At 39.8% G+C, this 17,548-nt stretch overlaps 1 protein-coding gene across 4 annotated transcripts in view; it reads right to left on the bottom strand.

Moving 5' to 3' along the window:
* LOC140897955 (uncharacterized) overlaps positions 1-16,316 on the bottom strand; it is a 35,226-nt gene extending 18,910 nt beyond the window's left edge. For 2 of the 4 annotated variants that reach the window (XM_073311262.2, XM_073311260.2), the window contains exons 1-4: positions 16,072-16,316; positions 14,977-15,179; positions 14,758-14,883; positions 14,330-14,452 (exon numbers count right to left, since the gene is read on the bottom strand). In XM_073311262.2, the coding sequence (XP_073167363.2) occupies positions 14,330-14,452; positions 14,758-14,883; positions 14,977-15,179; positions 16,072-16,311 (692 nt within the window). In that variant the 5' untranslated portion in view covers positions 16,312-16,316. Of the gene's footprint in view, positions 1-13,413; positions 13,464-13,557; positions 13,629-13,752; positions 13,865-14,329; positions 14,453-14,757; positions 14,884-14,976; positions 15,180-16,071 lie in introns of those variants that run through there. The other 2 variants (XR_012154895.2, XM_073311261.2) reach the window with 2 other exon arrangements.
* Positions 16,317-17,548: the final 1,232 nt, after the last annotated feature.

Raw genomic sequence — 17,548 nt, 5'->3', positions numbered from 1 at the left:
CAAAAGGTTTTTTTCTGTCATTTCAGGCCTTCTATATTGTGAAAGATAACTGTTCTTGTGGTACCCTATTGGCAGAGGGAGATGTTACTCCAAGCGGCTGGAGGGAAACCTGCAGTTTATGCAGCTGAAGTATTCAAACATATAGTGACCAAACAGCAAATCTGTTAGTGGAGTGGACTAGTCAGCTATACAGAGGGAGGGGTCTAGAAAATACACCCTTCCCTGCAATGTGATTGACTATCTGAAGTCCAGCTTAAGGAAAAGTTTGCAGCTATCAGCAGCCAAGATTGGGTCATAACCTATGAGGGAATTAACATGATGCTGTGTTAGCTCACATGTGGCTTACTCTGTTATTGCTGAACACGAACATTCTGAAATCTGCAGCTTTCCTCCATCCACCACCTGGCATAGTTCTGGGGGAAAACTGACACCCCACTCATACTTTGGAGAAATGATTTTGTGACCCACAGACTGCATGGATTACCTCTAACTGAAATGGACTACATTTGGAAACAGAATACTGTTGCCCAAATACAACACACTCAGTTCACTGTTTACAGGCTGCTCCAGGGACCCCAGAGAAATGATTACACAGTGGCAAATTTATTACTGAAAGGAAAATATGAATGACCCTAGCAAACATCTGTGACTTAACAGTTAAAATAACAGCTGTTTATGAATGTTTGAAATTCCAAGTTGCCATTTTGAATTCCACTTAGTGGGGGGAGTGGTGACACCAAGGCACTGGGATATAATCTGCCATTGATGGCCGCACACTGCTAGCTGGGGCTTATCATTTTTGCATTGCTTCTTACAGCAGAAATCCCTCCCATTACTGTAATAATAAACTGTAAATTTCAGTCATACACTTACTGGGCTCTGGGGTGGCTTCTCTCTCCACCAGGTTTTCTGCAGACTCGGCAGCGAGTTGTTCCTTGAGGGTGGGGAGGGAAAACAATCGAACAGTTCTTCAAAGTAGGGACCAAGAATTTGCTGTTGATCCTGATCCGCAGCCTGTTCTAGGAATGATTTCATTAAAAGGGAACTTCATGCTCCTTACTGGGAGCCTAGTGCTGGCTCCCATCAGTCCCCATGCTGGATTCAGGGACCAAGAAGGCACATCCTGGCTGACCAGATCTTCATGAAATACGGTTGGCTCTGTGTTGGGTACAGTGCCCAGAACCTTGACAAAGTCATCATAAAGTGGGCATGTTGTTGACCAGTTGCCTGAGGTGTGGTTCTTGTCCCTGGTCTTCTGCTACTTGCTCTTCGACCTCTTAATACGCTCCCTGCTCTGATCACCTGTCCGGATAATCTGCAGACCTGCCAACTTTTTAGCTATCTGCTAGTATGTGTGGTCATTTTTGGTGCTTCTGCTGAAGTCCACAGTTTTACTTGCTTCACATCAGAAATTCACCAAAATTTGGCTGTCCTCCCATGACCATGAAGCAGATCACTTTGAAAAAAGCTTGATTGGCTTACTTTCCATTGCAAACCCAGGAGGTTCTCGGATACTGTGCTTTCAGTTTGATGATCAGAAGAGAATGGGTTTACGATTATCTGTGTTGCTGCCATTCACCAAGGGGTATGGCTTCTATTTTCAATACAGTGGGTTGCAGATTGTTGGGACTAAGAGAGAACCAAGGAAGTTGTCCCATGGAATTGTGGGATACTTCTGGCAGACTCCCAGGACCTGAGTAAAGTGGGGCTGCATCTACATTGCAAAGCAATAGGTCTGGGACCCTGGATCTCAGGTTGACTTGTGCTTGGACCCTCCTGCCCTGCAGGGTCCTGGGACCCTGGGTCTGAGCCCTGGGTTAGCACAATTGTAGTACAGATGCAAGGGGGAGTTTGGCTTGAGCCCAAGCTCAAGCAGGGGCTTACGTTGCAGTGTAGACATACCATGTAAGGTCTTGTGCATGCTGGTGCAAGACTTGTGCATGCTCACTCTCTTTCATTCATGCTCTGTTTTGATTAAACAGAAAGGAAAGAGATACAAATCATAAGAGCATGCTTACCATAGTTTTTACCCAGGACTCATTTCTTGGCTACATTTACACATTCCATTTTTGCTTTAGGATTTTCATAACTTTTTTTTTTCTGAAGCTTAGACATACATATCACATTCTATATGCTGTATATCTATTATACACAAAATGTCAGAAGCCAATCAGCGTTGACAAACCCAAAAATCTAATGCTAAAAAAAAAAAAAAAAAAAAAAAAAAAAAAAAGACACCCCACGAAATTCTACATTTTTGAGACTAATTTCTCTTACAAGAAAGGCAGACTATTACTCCAAACTAGGAGATGCAATAACTTCTCCTGAGCTAGGGCTTTAATAAGCAACACAAACAAAACCCAGTGTGTACCGGGATCACAGATACATCCTACACCATTTATCACTTATCACTGCTGGCTCCATGTTTCAGAGCCAGCAGGGGTCTGAAGTTGGTAAGAATCTTACATTCAGACATTTGGAAAGCAGGATTTTAGTCAGTTTCAGTTCCCTTCTGGTTCACAGGAAAGGAGCTGACAACAGAGAGCTGATGGACTATGCAATGGGAGTGCATTCATCAATAAACATCATCCTGGATGATGATGTTGTCTGAGTTGCCCAGCTCCTGATATGGAATGTTAACACTGCTGTAACTCGTTTTTGATGTTTTTACAATGAAAGGAAGATATTTTAGAACGAAGGGGGCTGAGGGGTTGCATTTTGGAAATCATCCTACCTCTTTAAATAATACGTATCTAATTGACATTCTAATCTTAAAAGGGGATCTGGAAAGCTGAAACTAAACTAAAGTTGACTTAAACCCCAAAACATCCCCTGAATTGCACCACTAACCAGGCTTTTTCTTCCAGGGAACCGTGCGAGGAGAAGGAGAGAAAGGGTCATTGAGCACAACGTGTTCATTAACTTAAGTTCTTTCCAAGAGCTCTCACTTCCCAGTTTAATCAAGACACTAAAATAAACAGTTCATTCACATAATTGATACATAGATCCTGTACAATTCATGATGCAGAACGATCTAAAGTGTCTTTAATGAATTAATAACTGCCAAAGGATTTCAAGAGGCAGAGATAAAGGAATTACAAAAAAGTTAGCTAAGATATTTCTTTGCTGAATGCCCTATGCAACCTGGTTAATACAAGCTGTCAGCATTACATCTCTTACTCATAATGCTCAGAAAAAGGCAGCATTATTTTTTTATTTCCTGAAGTTTGTCATTTTAAAATTGGATCCTTAATAGTACTAAGTTTCTACTACTATTTTTAATTGGTCACTGAAAGTTAGCGCATGTATTTATCTAAAGCAGCGGTTCTCCAACTGTGGGTCGTGACCCTGTTTTAATGCGGTCGCCAGGGCTGGTGTTAGACTTGCTGGGGCCAAAGCCGAAGCCTGAGCCCCACCACCCAGGGCTAAAGCCAAAGCCCGAGGGCTTCAGCCCTGGGTGGCAGGGCTCAGGTTACAGGCACCCCGCCTGGGTCTAAAGCTCTTGAGCTTTGGCTTTGACCCTCCCCCACCCCCAGGGTGGTGGGACTCAAGTGGGCTCAAGCTTTGGTTCCCGCTCCTGGGGTCATGTCGTAATTTTCGTTGTCAGAAGGGGGTCGCGGTGCAATGAAGTTTGAGAACTCCTAGTCTAAAGGACCACAACAATACAAAGGTTACCTAAGCTTCCAATTGTTTTTGTGAATGACTGAAAGGTTTGGAGTTAACTATCTTAGACTGGAATAGCTAAGGGTTTTTTTTTACTACAAAAAAGCATTATCTAGACAATGTTAAATATTCATAATTTAAAATCTTACCTTAATAGACAATAGCTTACATAATTACAGAGCATATGCTACATGTAGTAGAAACTTATAGAAATATTGTGCACATATGCAATAGCAATTTTTAAGATCAGAAGAGTGTACCTTGGAATTTTCTGAATGTATATTTTCACAGAACCAAAAAACCCAAGAGACTATATCAAATGCCAAGACAAAAAATTCCTAAACTGGAGTTACGGTTTAAAAAGAAAAGTTACAGAAAATTAAGAGGAAAACAATTTGGAGAGCACTACTGAATTAAAAAAAATGTGTAATGCCAAGAAACAACAAGTTAAGGTTCAATTATAAGAAGTTTGAAGATCTGGAAATGCACAGCTGGAGTCATCCAAACCACCTTTGCTCTATCCCCTATGACCAGCTCTATCCCCTAGGCCCCTGCCATTTGTGGCACATGCAAGTTTGATATTTGTATCTCAGTTTGACAAATCCTGAGTCTTATACCTCAGGGGACTGGTCCTAGTCAATCTTGAAAGTGTAACTAAGGATTTTAAGAAGTTTGCCAACTCTAGATATCTTAAATCTACACTATTCTAAGAATCTCCCTGGAATTTGTATTAAGACTCAAGCTTGTGGTTTTTGTAGACATATCTTAAATAGAAGTACATGATCCTCACATACAGCATCTGTGATACACCAGATTATCACTATTTAATACTCTGAATGCTTTGATAGGTCAGTTGTACTTCTTTTCAGTCTTGTAAGAAGAGCACACAGAAGTTCCTGTGGACGTCTTAAATCCAGTGTATTTTCAACTACAGACTACTGTATAAATAGCCTGAAAGATTAGTTGTATGGATTACAGCACCACCCACTATGTATTAAGTGCTTTCTACACAAACTTGAAGAGAAGTCCCTGTTCTGAAAAGCTTACATGTTGCTGCTACTGCAGCTATCTTGAACTAAGCAATACTTCATAGTACACAAGCAACGAGTAATTAACTGAGCTACTCATGTACAAAATTAAAGCTGCATACATCCACAGTTGTCATAAACTATTAAAGAGTCAATACAATATCAAAAGTTTCAGGATGTGGCAAGATAATGATCCAACATTTTCATTTGGAATTGCCCATGTATAAGGCATTCATATGGATTTCAATAGGCAGGATTTTTAGCTCTTCCAGCATAATCTGTGGATATATTAATATTTTAGTAGGTTAACTGAGGACCATTTGGTGGGATATACTCTGCCTACATTATTAAAGCTTATTTTTGTGGATTTATAGTTCCTGCTATTAGCATTGCAGCTGTCTGATGTTCAAGCATAAAGTTACATGCAGCGTTACGCACATTTTTAGAACACATGCATGCACCCAGCATCGACAATACAATAGATGCATTGGATCTATGCACATATTTTGTAGTTTGCATGGGCTCCATGCACATTTATTAACATATAATGCTTGCATTATATGTACCAGATAAGAACGCCACCTAAATCAAGCTGGACTCCCTCACCCTTTAAATAAGGGCTCAATGATGGCATTCAGCCACAGTCTTGAGTTGGCACAGCATTGTAAAGCATTCTCCTAAACCTCTGTGGGTGTATTAGAGGGAGTGAAATCTATGACACCCCACTAAGTGGTATGTCACACTCCTGTTTTTCCCTCCCTCCCCTCCCCCATAAAGGCTGGACATCAAAGCTAGCCAGCATAGATGGGTACAAAGCCATGATCTTCCCTACTCCTCCCCCTTTTTTGAGGGGGGAGCTTGTCCTAGGCAGGAGCCACTTAACAATAGCACCTGCACACCCACATGCATAGGAGCTGCAACTCTATCCTACCCATGCAGGAAGTGCAAGGGGGAAGAAGTATCTTATGCTTCCAACCACACTGCACAGCTGCATAAGGGGTAATCTACAATCTAGCCCCAAAATAGTTATCTTCTCCATCCACCCAAAAATTAGTCAGAAGTGCTTCTTTCCTTTTTGAAATTTCCTCTGATATTCTAATGGTTTTGAGCTGTAAAGGGGAAAAATAAAGAAATTTCAAATTTCAACACCCATGCCTCAAAAATGCCTTGGCCAGTTTCTCCTTAAACTACCTAGAAAGAGTTTTGTCCTAGCAGAGGATCCTGCATGCAGGGTTCCATTTATCATGGTTAGAATGTGATGAAATAATGTAAGGAGAAATCAACTTTCACTATATCATTAATATTTCCAAATTCATATAAATATGGAGATAGGTATGCAACCCCATGCTCTATGAGCTCCTACACAGTTTTCACAGTGATATAAATGTGCACTAATCAATGCACCAAATATACTTAAAAACAAAATAAGATGTCTTAAAAACAGACATAGTATGCAAGCCCCACCCAGCACAGCCCTTGCTCTCCCTAAATGCCTGAGAAATTAATGCCCTTGCAGTATATATCTGAAAATTCATAGAACACTTGTTACATATACTTGTGCAGATAGTTTGTTGTGCACATGCAAAAAAACTATCTAAATCCAGTATTTTTTTATATCTGCACAATGCAGACATCCAAACATATTTATTTTAAGTTGGGAAAAGAAAAGAAAATTACTCCTATGCTGATGAGTTATGTCTTTTTTTAAACTTTGTTACAGTAGTTGTGAAAAGGGCAAAGAGAAAAGAATATAGTAAAGCAAGATGAGTGCACATGCTGCATCCTATTCTTTGTAAAACTATTCCAGCTTTCCAAAATAAAAGAAATTGGAGTGTGTGTATACACAAATAAACAAGCCTATCGTTTCATTGACTATTGCACATAAAGCAAGATTAAACCAGCTGCATTTCATATATTAATAACTGATTTAGTTCCATATATAAAACACAACAACTTCAGAGGATAAGTGAATTTTCCATAATAATTCTTGGTCAAAGATTTAGTAACTTTGGTAAAGAAAGTATTTCAACATAAACACTTGGGTCTTGTTACTAAAGAACGAGCATCACCACAAACTCCAAAATTCTCTCGCAAACATTTTGATATCACACATAGAGCAGTTTTTAAATTTTACATCCAAGTTATTACTCTTATTCAATATAAGGTAAATTACATTTGAAAAGAAATGAAATGACAACTGCTTAGATCCACCAGCTACTTTCACTCCTAGAAGTTGCCTAGTCTATTTCTCAACACCCCAGGTGAATTCCACACATATGTCCACTCACCATGGACTCTGGGTGTCATGGTGATGAGGGAGAATTGGAGTTCTGTTAAAGAGTGGAGGGGATGGGACAGCAGTTTCTGGAACAGGGAGAGGAAGCGGAATAAGAAAGTAGCTATGGCTTAGTACAAGCCATAAAAATATTCAGATTGCAGTTCCTCTTCCACTTCATTTCCCCCACCACCAAACTGAAACCCCACTGCCTGCAAAGAATGATCCCGTATATGGTCCTGCTCCTTCCATGCCCCTCACACACAACTGCTTCTCCTCTGGTGCCACCAATCATAGTCCTCCCTGTCCAAAACTTCCTACTATGCCAACTCTCCACTATTCTCAACACCAATCACCCCCCACCCCGCCCCTGCAAAAACACCCCCTGCAGCCTTTCCCTCCTCTCTACTCCCTGCTTAACATTAACTTGTACATAATTCCTGCATGCAATAAAAGCTTTGTAGAATTTAAGAGCTCACTGAGATTAAGTAAACTGGTTTATTTCCCAGCTGCAGTGCTGTCTCTAACCACCAGTTCTCTTCCATGCAGTCCATGGTTGAACTTTGCAAGGAAATTTGTTTTAAAGTGTTGTTATATCCAGCCATTCATAACAAAAATCCTGAAGGGCCTATCAAGGACACATTTAGAACATAAAAATCATTGACCAAGATTTTCAGAAGTGACTTGCGATTTTCTGTGCTCAGCTTGACACACTTTAAAGGGGCTCTTTTAAGGTATCTTGAGCTAGGTACAGGAAAAAAAGCAAAGCAATCACTAGTAACCTTTGGAAAATCTTGGATCCCACTTCTACAACAATCATGGTTAGAGCTCAGCCTTATTTACTAAATACTTTGTACTAATGTGACTTCCTTCTAAGGTTCAAAACACACTTGAACCTCACAATTCCTCTATGGTAGATATTCTTCCCACTGCACTGATGAAGAAATGGAGGCATAGAGAGAAAATTGACTTCCACAAAAATCACCCAGCAAGTCTGTGGAAGAGCTGAAACTAGAACCAAAGACTTCTATGTCCCCATTATATATCCTAAGTAACATGTGTGACCAGTTTTCCCTTGTTGATTTATGACTGCATGATAAATCCTGAGCATAGGCATTTATAATAGAAACAGAATTGTTAAGGTCTCACAAAAAATGGATATATATTCTATTTTAAAACCAACTTTAATTAACTACCCTATTTTCTTTATTCTTTACTGTATATAAAGGAATAGGCCTGCATTTCTCCAAGGTATATCTGCTCCCACGGCTTATTCCTCACAAGAACTACAATGTAGACATCCAAACATGTTTATTTTAAGTTGGGAAAATAAAAGAAAACTACTCCCATGCTACGCAGACATCAGTTGTCATGTTACAGTGCTGATTATTCCACACTTTAAATAAAGGGCAACAGCTATTAAAAAGAAACCTGTTCTCATTAAAGTTTTATAATAATTAACTAAAAAGAAAATCTCAAAAAATACAGGACAGATTATCAGAATTATTTCTAAACTAAACGTATTTGAAGTAGTCCATTTCATATCAACAGTTTTTATGATTTTAAAACAAGAAAAAATTATTTGCCAACGCAAACAGGCAAAAGAACACAACTACCAAATTTAGTAGTTATGAAAGTCTGTATTTTTGTACTTAAATTCCCATGTAAATGATTGGTAAATATGCCTGCATTTAGAAGGAGGTTTCCAAATGTATCCCAGTTTAAATACAGCTAGAACACTTACATTTCAAAGATTCAGTAGCTCTTTCTGAATTCCAATAAAGGAATTAGAAGACCTATGGCTACACAGAAAGCAACTGCAACAGTAATGCTGCATTCAAAAAGAACAATGTTCTATAGCAAACCATTTTTTTCCTGTTTAAAACCATACTGGTGATGTCTACGCCCTGTCGCTAAATAACTATTCATCTGAAATGGAACACTTCAAATGTGTTTAGCTTAGAAAAAATTCTGATGATCTATCCGGTGGAAGTTAAGTTGAAGACTAAACCTTTCTTTTAGCTCTTTCATCACTGAAGTGACCGCCACCAGTTATGATGCCATTTTTTCTAGGCCAGACTAATTCAGCAGTTAGACTTGCATTACTGAACATCAGGCAGCCAGGGACAAAATTTTGAAAGAACAGGGAGAAAGATATAATATAAAGTAAAGGAGTACTTGTGGCACCTTAGAGACGAAGAAATTTATTTGAGCATAAGCTTTCGTGAGCTACAGTTCCCTTCATCAGATGCGTCCGATGAAGTGAGCTGTAGCTCACGAAAGCTTATGCTCAAATAAATTTCTTAGTCTCTAAGGTGCCACAAGTACTCCTTTTCTTTTTGCGAATACAGACTAACACGGCCGCTACTCTGAAACCTGTCATAATATAAAGTGTTAAACGTTCCTTCTCAATAGGAAGTTTCCAACAAATACCACCACTTTCTGTTTTATTTCAACAAGTTGGTGGCCCATGTAACATTTATTGAATAATACAAAATAACTATTGTCAAGACACAGAATTTCCTCAATGTTACTGTACTTCAAAGCCAGCAAAAGAAGAGTTAAAGAAAAAGGGGTAGCATTTGCTTTGTAACAACAGCTGAACTAAAGTGCCTTTTAAAAATTGCATATTTTATGTAATGGTCTAGTTGGAAGAGTTTGTCTCTAAGGGCTTGATCCTGGTCTCATTCCAGTCAATGGAAAAGCTCTGATTGACTTGAAGGATGCAGGATCAACACCTAAATCCCCATGAGTGTGTTAGATGGAAGATTATATGACTTCATTCTCTTTGGCCAATTAGGCTCACAGTTTTATCCAAGCCATTTTATAAGCACATATTGAACATACACACATACTAGTTCACTATTGCCAGATGAAAACTTTCCAAGATTATTCATATTTAGTAACTACACACAAACTCACAATTATATACAGAATCACTACTACTCTATTGAGCTTTAATAATTATTGTGATGTTCAATGCTGATATGGCCTTTGTAACTGAAACATAAGTAATCAAAGATTAAAAAAAAGCACTATTTTGGTTTTAATAAAATGAAAACTAATACATGAGCAATCAAAATAATTAACACTGAAATTTATCAATGCATGTATTTGCCACATGCATGTCATCATTAGCTATCAAAACTCATCATTCAGTGCACAACCTCTCTGCAGAAAATCCAGGCATGTATTGAACCTGCTCCATAAAGAGGAGGACTTTAGGGAAAAAAATTACAGGAAAGAAAACATGATCAGATGGTACTACCACCACCTCTAGAATGTCATTTGAACATTTCAACCACATATTTGAATGTGAATAAAATGTTCAAAGATTATAGAAAGTAAGCCATCATTCTCAAGCTGATCAGAAGTTATCCTACCAGTGTTAGTGTAGTTTGCTGTTTCTCTTTCCCATCAAAGAGCCATGTCTGACATTGATGCAGTTTTCACTATGGACTCCCATAATAAACAGTCCACTCCACACCCTTTATTAATGTTAACATACCACAATGAAGTTTCAGTTAATGAATTTTAATTTGTTGCTCGACAATTAACATGGAATTTTATACTACAACTTACAATAAGTTCTCCATAATAAATAACATCCTCACAGCAAAACCAGAAGAGATCAAAAATGTCTCAGCACCATTATGTAAACGCTTGATATTCTTCTTGTTGGCCAGCCTGAAAAGTAATGTGACAATGATCATTAACTTGCTTGTTTTGTGGCCTTCAGAAACCTAAACAACAAATATGGTTTTATTTTCACATAATTTATATTAAGACAAGTATTTCTCAGTGGAATTTTACATGAACTATTTGTTTCCAATTATTTTTGGATTATGTGAAACTAGTTACATTGATAATGATTCATATGCATTTTTGCACATGCAATACATACTTTTTACCATACTGGTATTCTACACTTTCACAATATTTCTTCTCACTGTGGTTCAATACAGTTTAACATATATTGTTCCAATCAAAATAACTCAATGACTGTGGTATTTTACACTAAAATACCCCATCTTATTTTTCTAAGGACAAAAATAGTTACACATTCACTTAAAAATGATAGTAATAAAATAGTGATAGAAGATACAATTTACACACATTTTCCAAGGCAAAATATGAACAAAGTAGCCTGAAAAAAAGGAAGCTGAATACATCAGGGCTCATTTTACTTCAGGTTGTAATTTCTGTGTTTGGTACTGACTGTACTTCAGCTGAAAGTGTGCTAGCAAAAACTGCCAGGGCTTGAAAAATAACCCACTTGCCAGTGATGAGCAGAAAACTTTCCCTGGTGACCGTGACATCTTATCAGTTTTCTCCATAATTTAAGCCTTTTAAAAAAAAGTATCTACCCTTTATGGCTGCAAAGATACCCCTTCAATTTCTGAACCAGTGTTATGTTGTCTTATTGAATCTATCCAAAACGATGAGAGGTGTGAACTGACTTCAGTTCAAATCCTAGCTCTGCACTCAGCCAGAGTAGCCAGGACCAATATTGGGAATTTCTGTAGGGCTGACAGAGTCATTCCTTTTCCCTCATATTCCCAAGGCTACTGTACAGCAGCAGAGATACCATGTGGATGTTAGTTCAGCCACAGAATAGCCTCCTCCACACCATTTGCCATTCTGTGAGAGTGGAAGTGATGCACTGTTAACTAGATCCATCAGCACCTTATCCAAATACCTACTGTTCCAAGAGGTACTCATGTCCCATACAGGCTCCCCAAAATCTTGTTGCATCCCCAGTGAGGTTGAATTACACTGTTTCCACTAGTGGATCTTATTTACTTTGAGGATTCTTAGAATTCTTCCACCATCACTCCAGATTGGCAATAAGCATTTTTAATCACATCATTTAACACTGCCCAGAGAAGGATGGGAGAATTTCAGAAAATCCTCAGTGTAGGCAGAGCCAAAGAGAGTCCTCTATAGCTGCAGAGAATGGGTGTAATATGTCCCTAAAAGTGATATGTATCATTTCCATTCATCTTAACAGAGTGTTTATTCTAAAGATTTTAACCTCATGAAGCTGTAATATAACTGGAACTTCAAGGAAACTGCAGTGCACCACCCTCCCCACACACTGTTGGGGACTAAGTCTCCAGCTTAGTAGGCTACTGGATGGTTTGCCAAGATCTGAACTTTGTTTAAACACGGTGGTGGTCACCACATCTAACTGAACAAACTGGACAGAAATCTCCCAGCCCTCCCAAAAAAAAAAAAAAAAAAAAAGAAGAAAGAAACTACTTGGGGAAGGAGGGTTCTATATAGAGTGGTTCTCAGAAAAAAAAATCCACAACTGTCAGGGAAATTGTCTTGGAATAACCATTTAAATAGTTGTTGCCAGAACCACTTCAGCATGGACAGGAACAACTAGACCCAGAAACATAGCTTAGTATTAGTATGTTACTCTGTGAGCAGTATCAATGAGCATCACCAGTTTATCTCACAGATTTGATGTTACCCGAAGCAGCAACCCAGTAACTGTGACACTGGTGGGAACAGGATTGCTGAACAAACTGATTGTTAATTTGTAGTATTGCTCAGGCAAAAAACAACAACAAAAAAAAACAACCCTGTAGAACATGAGGACAAAAGGTATTTGGTCTGGATGTACAGAGCCACCTAACATTATGCTCCAGGATTAAGACCCAGAAAAAACAGTCCTTTCATCTCAGGAGAGCCATCTTCTTCCTCTCTTCTTTGAGAAGAAATGTCAAATAGGAAGAATAAATGTTTTTTTAAAAACTTGCTGGGGTAGCCCTATACTCAATGTAATTGAGCTATAAAGACTGTTAGGCGATCAGATACTAAAATAAAGAGGGCCATATATGTACTTAAGATATAACGGTAGTATTTTTCTGGAAAAAAAAAATCCATGTTCAGCCATTCAAATGATCCAATTAAATAAATATTCTTAGGTAGTTTGTAATTACCTGAAATGCTTCTTGTTCCATAAATGAGAGACTTCACTTATATTTCCAACTTTCCTAGTTCTTAAACATAGCTAACATTTATTTGAGCATGCATATGCCCAGTGACCTGGCCTGTTTATTAACAATCACTTGTCCAGCATTTTCCATTTCAAAGCACTGGAGTAATATTAATTCATATATTCATCTCCATATAGATGAAGATTATAAAATTGTTCCAAAGTACTGTATACCTATCTAATATTAGACTATGAGGAAATTTTAATGATGATCAACCAATTTACGCAATATTTCTGACATACTAAAAGGCCATAAAACAAGTATTCCATAGAAAGTTTCACTTACCCATGATATATCAGTCTCACAAAGTTAATCTCAGATCCTTGCTGCTTTCTAAACCACATTTAAGTTCTGTTGCCAGAATAAGATGCCAGTTTGAATGTACCTGAATTTATCCGCTTCATCCATTTTGTAATTTGCTCCGTTTTTCCAAACAACATTCTTCTGAATCACAAGAGGAATCACTTTCAGAAACTCCAGTTTGTTAATCTGTCAAAATCAAAGTAGGAAAAGTTAACAAAGTTACAAAAAAGAATAGTGGAAAATAAGATTCATGCAAACACATGCTTCATGCCTTACGTACTTCACCATATTAGCGAGGGGTTTGGACACACCATGCAATGCCATTGTAATGTCCTAGGCTCTCAGTGTCCCCTGCACACATTAAAAATACATTTTTAAAGAAAGTTAGATAACTAAAATATGGACCAAATTAAAGTATTCAGTAACGCTGTTGTGGATAATTGAAACCTAAAGAAAGAGTAATGGACAAGCATACCTATTTGAGGCTCCTTTGATCTCAACTGTGAATGCCTCAGTTACTGTTGGTATTGCAGTAAAAGAAATCAGTAGAGTCGACTGATGGTGTGGTTGCCTCGAGGAACACGGCACTATTTTAGATAGGTTAACATGTCACTTTGTATGTAACATCATTCCAAAACAGGCAACAATGAAACATTTGTCTTTTGAGCAAAGGTAACTGCATGCACAAAAATCGCATTAGTCTGCAGGCTGCATTCTGCTACAAGTATCAAAATGTACTGACAATTTCACTGTAAAATACCTGAGACACTATATTTTCTTGTTATATCAGTGAGCTTTACATACAATTATGGAAGGCAGCAAACAGAGATGCACGTTTGCTGTGTGTGCCCCTTGAGGTTTTCAACTTTCCCACAACATACTTCAGGTTTTCCCCTCATCTGGACCATCCAAAAACATTCAAGTTGTTTTTAAACAAGGGATAAGAGCATGAATGGTATGGGTTTCTAATAAACAAAATTAAAAGTGATAATAAACTGATGCAAAATAATATATTCAGATATAAAACATGCAAAACCAACAGTGTCACTAACGTGTCATCGGTCTCTGTTGAACAGTCATCAGGCAAATCCCGCTCTTCTTTCACAGTTATGATTCTCACATCTTCGGGTCCAGAACAAGTCGATTCTTTAGACAACTGGTCATCATTGTCATACCTGTATCACAGAAATATGCATAATTAATTAATATTGCTTATGTCTACATTTATTCTCTTCAAGCATTCTGAAGGAATACATTTAACTTTGAAATATCATTAAAAGTTCTAAAATCTATACATAATGGGAAGACCAGCACCTGTTTTGTGCACATTCTGAAGTTTCCAATTTTATTAAAATGGACTGCCGATTTTACTGTACATAAACTTTCTGAACTTTAATTAAAAAGACTCTCCTGTGATCTTTTTAAGCACAAATTAAACTTTGTTTATACCAATCATGTAAAAATAGAGAATGTCACTAACGTTCCATCCGCTGCTATTAAAGAAGTGTCATCTGGTAACTCTCTTTCCCCTTTCACTGTAATTCTTCTCACATCTTCAGGCAGGGAACAGATTGATGCTTTTGACAATGGGTCACAGTTGTCATATCTGTATTACAAACATACATTTGGTATTAAATTAACTTTGAGAATAGTCTTTGGCTCATTCAATTGTAATAAAATGTGGTGATATTTTACTTACAAATCTAATAAAAATCCTGCAACTTCTGCATCATTTCTGAAATCCAATTTTTCCTTAAGTGTCAACCATCTATCAATATGGTTTCCCACATAGATTCTTGTTTTTCCTCTTCTTCTATCAAGACTTTGCTTCCTCTTTTTCTTTTCCAAGCAGGACAGTACAGGAGGTCTACCACACCTCTTTGCTGGTAACGACATTGTAAGCTTACAAAAACGAGAAATAATAGTAAAAATGCAGTTCATGGCAATTATGCAGATGTCAGTGTTCTAAGTCATTGCTGTAAATGCTAATTTCAAACACTGCAATATTTATACACAAACACAGGACCAAATATACCAATTAAATCAGTTTACACATGGTTCAGGCTCTAGGAGAACGGAGGTTATCCTGGAGCCTGACCAGAGAGCTGCTGAGCACCTCTATCTCCTATTGACTTTAAACAAGGATTCAGCACCTCTCTGGGGAGCACACACATAACTGAACATAGATCACAATATACACCATAAGCAACATCCATGCACGCATATGTGTAGTAGCGGATTTTCAAAAAAATGTGCTTTCTTGTATATCCCCCCCCCATCTTAGAAAAAAAATCAACTGCTAATTTTTTTAACCCCTGTGTATCCACTCCCCTTTAGTTCTCTCCCTTCTCGGGGCTCTCATTACTCCTGCAGCTCCCCCCTGCTCGGAGCAACTCTTAACCTCCACTTTCCCCCCCGTCTGCCCCATTTTGCAGCTCTTCTTCCCATGGTGCGGCTCGCTCCCTCGCGGGATGCAGGAGCCTTCTGCCTCGGGCTGCCCCGCGCGGGCGCCGTCCTTAGCCTCGCCTGTCGCTCTCCCCGCGAGGGCAGGCAGCCTCAGGGCTTCACTCGGGAGCAGAGGGAGCCCAGCTCCCGGCCCTGCCGGAGCGGCCGCTGCCCTGCGGTGCGACTCAGCCCGGGCAGTGCCAGCGGGACGGACCCGTGCGGGAAGCGTCGTGTCCTGGGGCCCCTCTCCGCCCCCCGCACACGGCGCTGCTTCCCCATCGCCCCGCTCCCCCCGCCCCGGAATCCTCTCACCACCTCCCCTCCCCCACCACCGATCCCTTCCGGGCACCTGGCGGGGCAGGGTCCCGTCTCCCAGCCGCGCCCCTCCCCGTGGGGCCGCTCGCTCGCTCGCTCGCTCGCTCACCAGCGGGGAATCACGGCGCCGGAGCCGCCGCCGCCGCCGCCGCCGGCGGCAGCAACAGCAGGTGCGCGCGGCCCAGAGCGACGAGGTCGCGCGCGCGACCCGCCGAACCGAGATAAACACGGGACACGTGACCACCCAGTCCTGTCGCAGGCTGATGACGCACATTTGGGGTGGGGAGGGGTAGAGCCACGCCGCGCTTACCGTCTCGCATTTCAGGCGAGCCGCAGCCGCTGACCAAGGATCCGTGCGGGCCGCGCGGACCCCAGGCAGCCCGCCGGCAGGACGTGGAGGCGGCTCATCGCGGAGAAGCGCTGCGGACACAGAGATGGGGAGCGTAAACTGAAGTGCCCCACTCACAGCTCCCTGCTCCGCACCACTGTATCTCCCCAGCCAGGCTAGTGTCATTCATCCCCCTGCTCGCCCGCGCCTGAGCCTTTGTCACACTGTTCAATGCCATACGCTAGCAGCAGTGACTAGAAAAAAGGTCACGAAAGGAACTCACCAGACACTTTGGCTGTTCCTCTTGGTTACTAGGCTCTGTGGAAGAGGGTAAATGGGTTCCTGGTATAAGCACACATCAGATTCATAAAACCCAGAGAGTCCACACCACTATTTTGTGATAAAAAGTTGAAACTTTGCAGTGCCGCTATCTGATAAAGTGCCAACCCTACCATCTAAATTATGAGCAAGTGTGGTCATTTTTGTTGATCCATTGCAGAAAAATGAATACATTTCACTACTTAAGTGATTAACTTAATTAAAAGTTTGAGATATTATTCTTTTATTTATATTCAGTATAAGTTTTACATAATATCTTCTATGTGGATATAAAACAAGTCCATTCTATACAACATTCCTCTCGCAAATCAATATTATTGTTATTGATACTGCAGTAGTACCTACAGCCCAAATAGGGATCCAGGCCCCATTGTGCTAGCACTGCACAGACACACCACAAAAAGGTGGTTGTTGCCCTGAAGGGTGAGCCATTATATGTTTGCTTTCTTCTATTACTTAAAGGCTATATGAGCAAAGCTGCATTTTTGGCGCTGAACTTCTGTAAACATGGTTATCTGTATGTACACACTCACACACTTTTCAAGCACTGACTTTGGATCACAACATCTACAAGAACTTAATTCTGTCTTATGCCAGAAGAGTTCTGGCCAATCTACAGGAAGAGTTCTCACGCTGTACTCTAAGTGGCAAATATTCAGACTTATTTGATGTACGTTAAGAGATAAGCATGGCTGTCTGCAAGGGAAATTGGGAAGTGCGAAATCTTAAGGAAAACAGTGACTACTCACAATCTTATTAATTAGGTCGAACCTAAAACCAGAATGAAAACAAATCACAAAGTAGGAGCTTCTGAGTTGGATGACTGATGGAAAGTCTGATCTAT

This window comes from Lepidochelys kempii, chromosome 14 (assembly GCF_965140285.1).
Source record: "Lepidochelys kempii isolate rLepKem1 chromosome 14, rLepKem1.hap1, whole genome shotgun sequence".
Lineage (NCBI taxonomy): Eukaryota > Metazoa > Chordata > Testudines > Cheloniidae > Lepidochelys > Lepidochelys kempii.
Note: the sequence above shows the minus strand (reverse complement) of the source record. Positions and strands in the feature narration are given on the sequence as shown.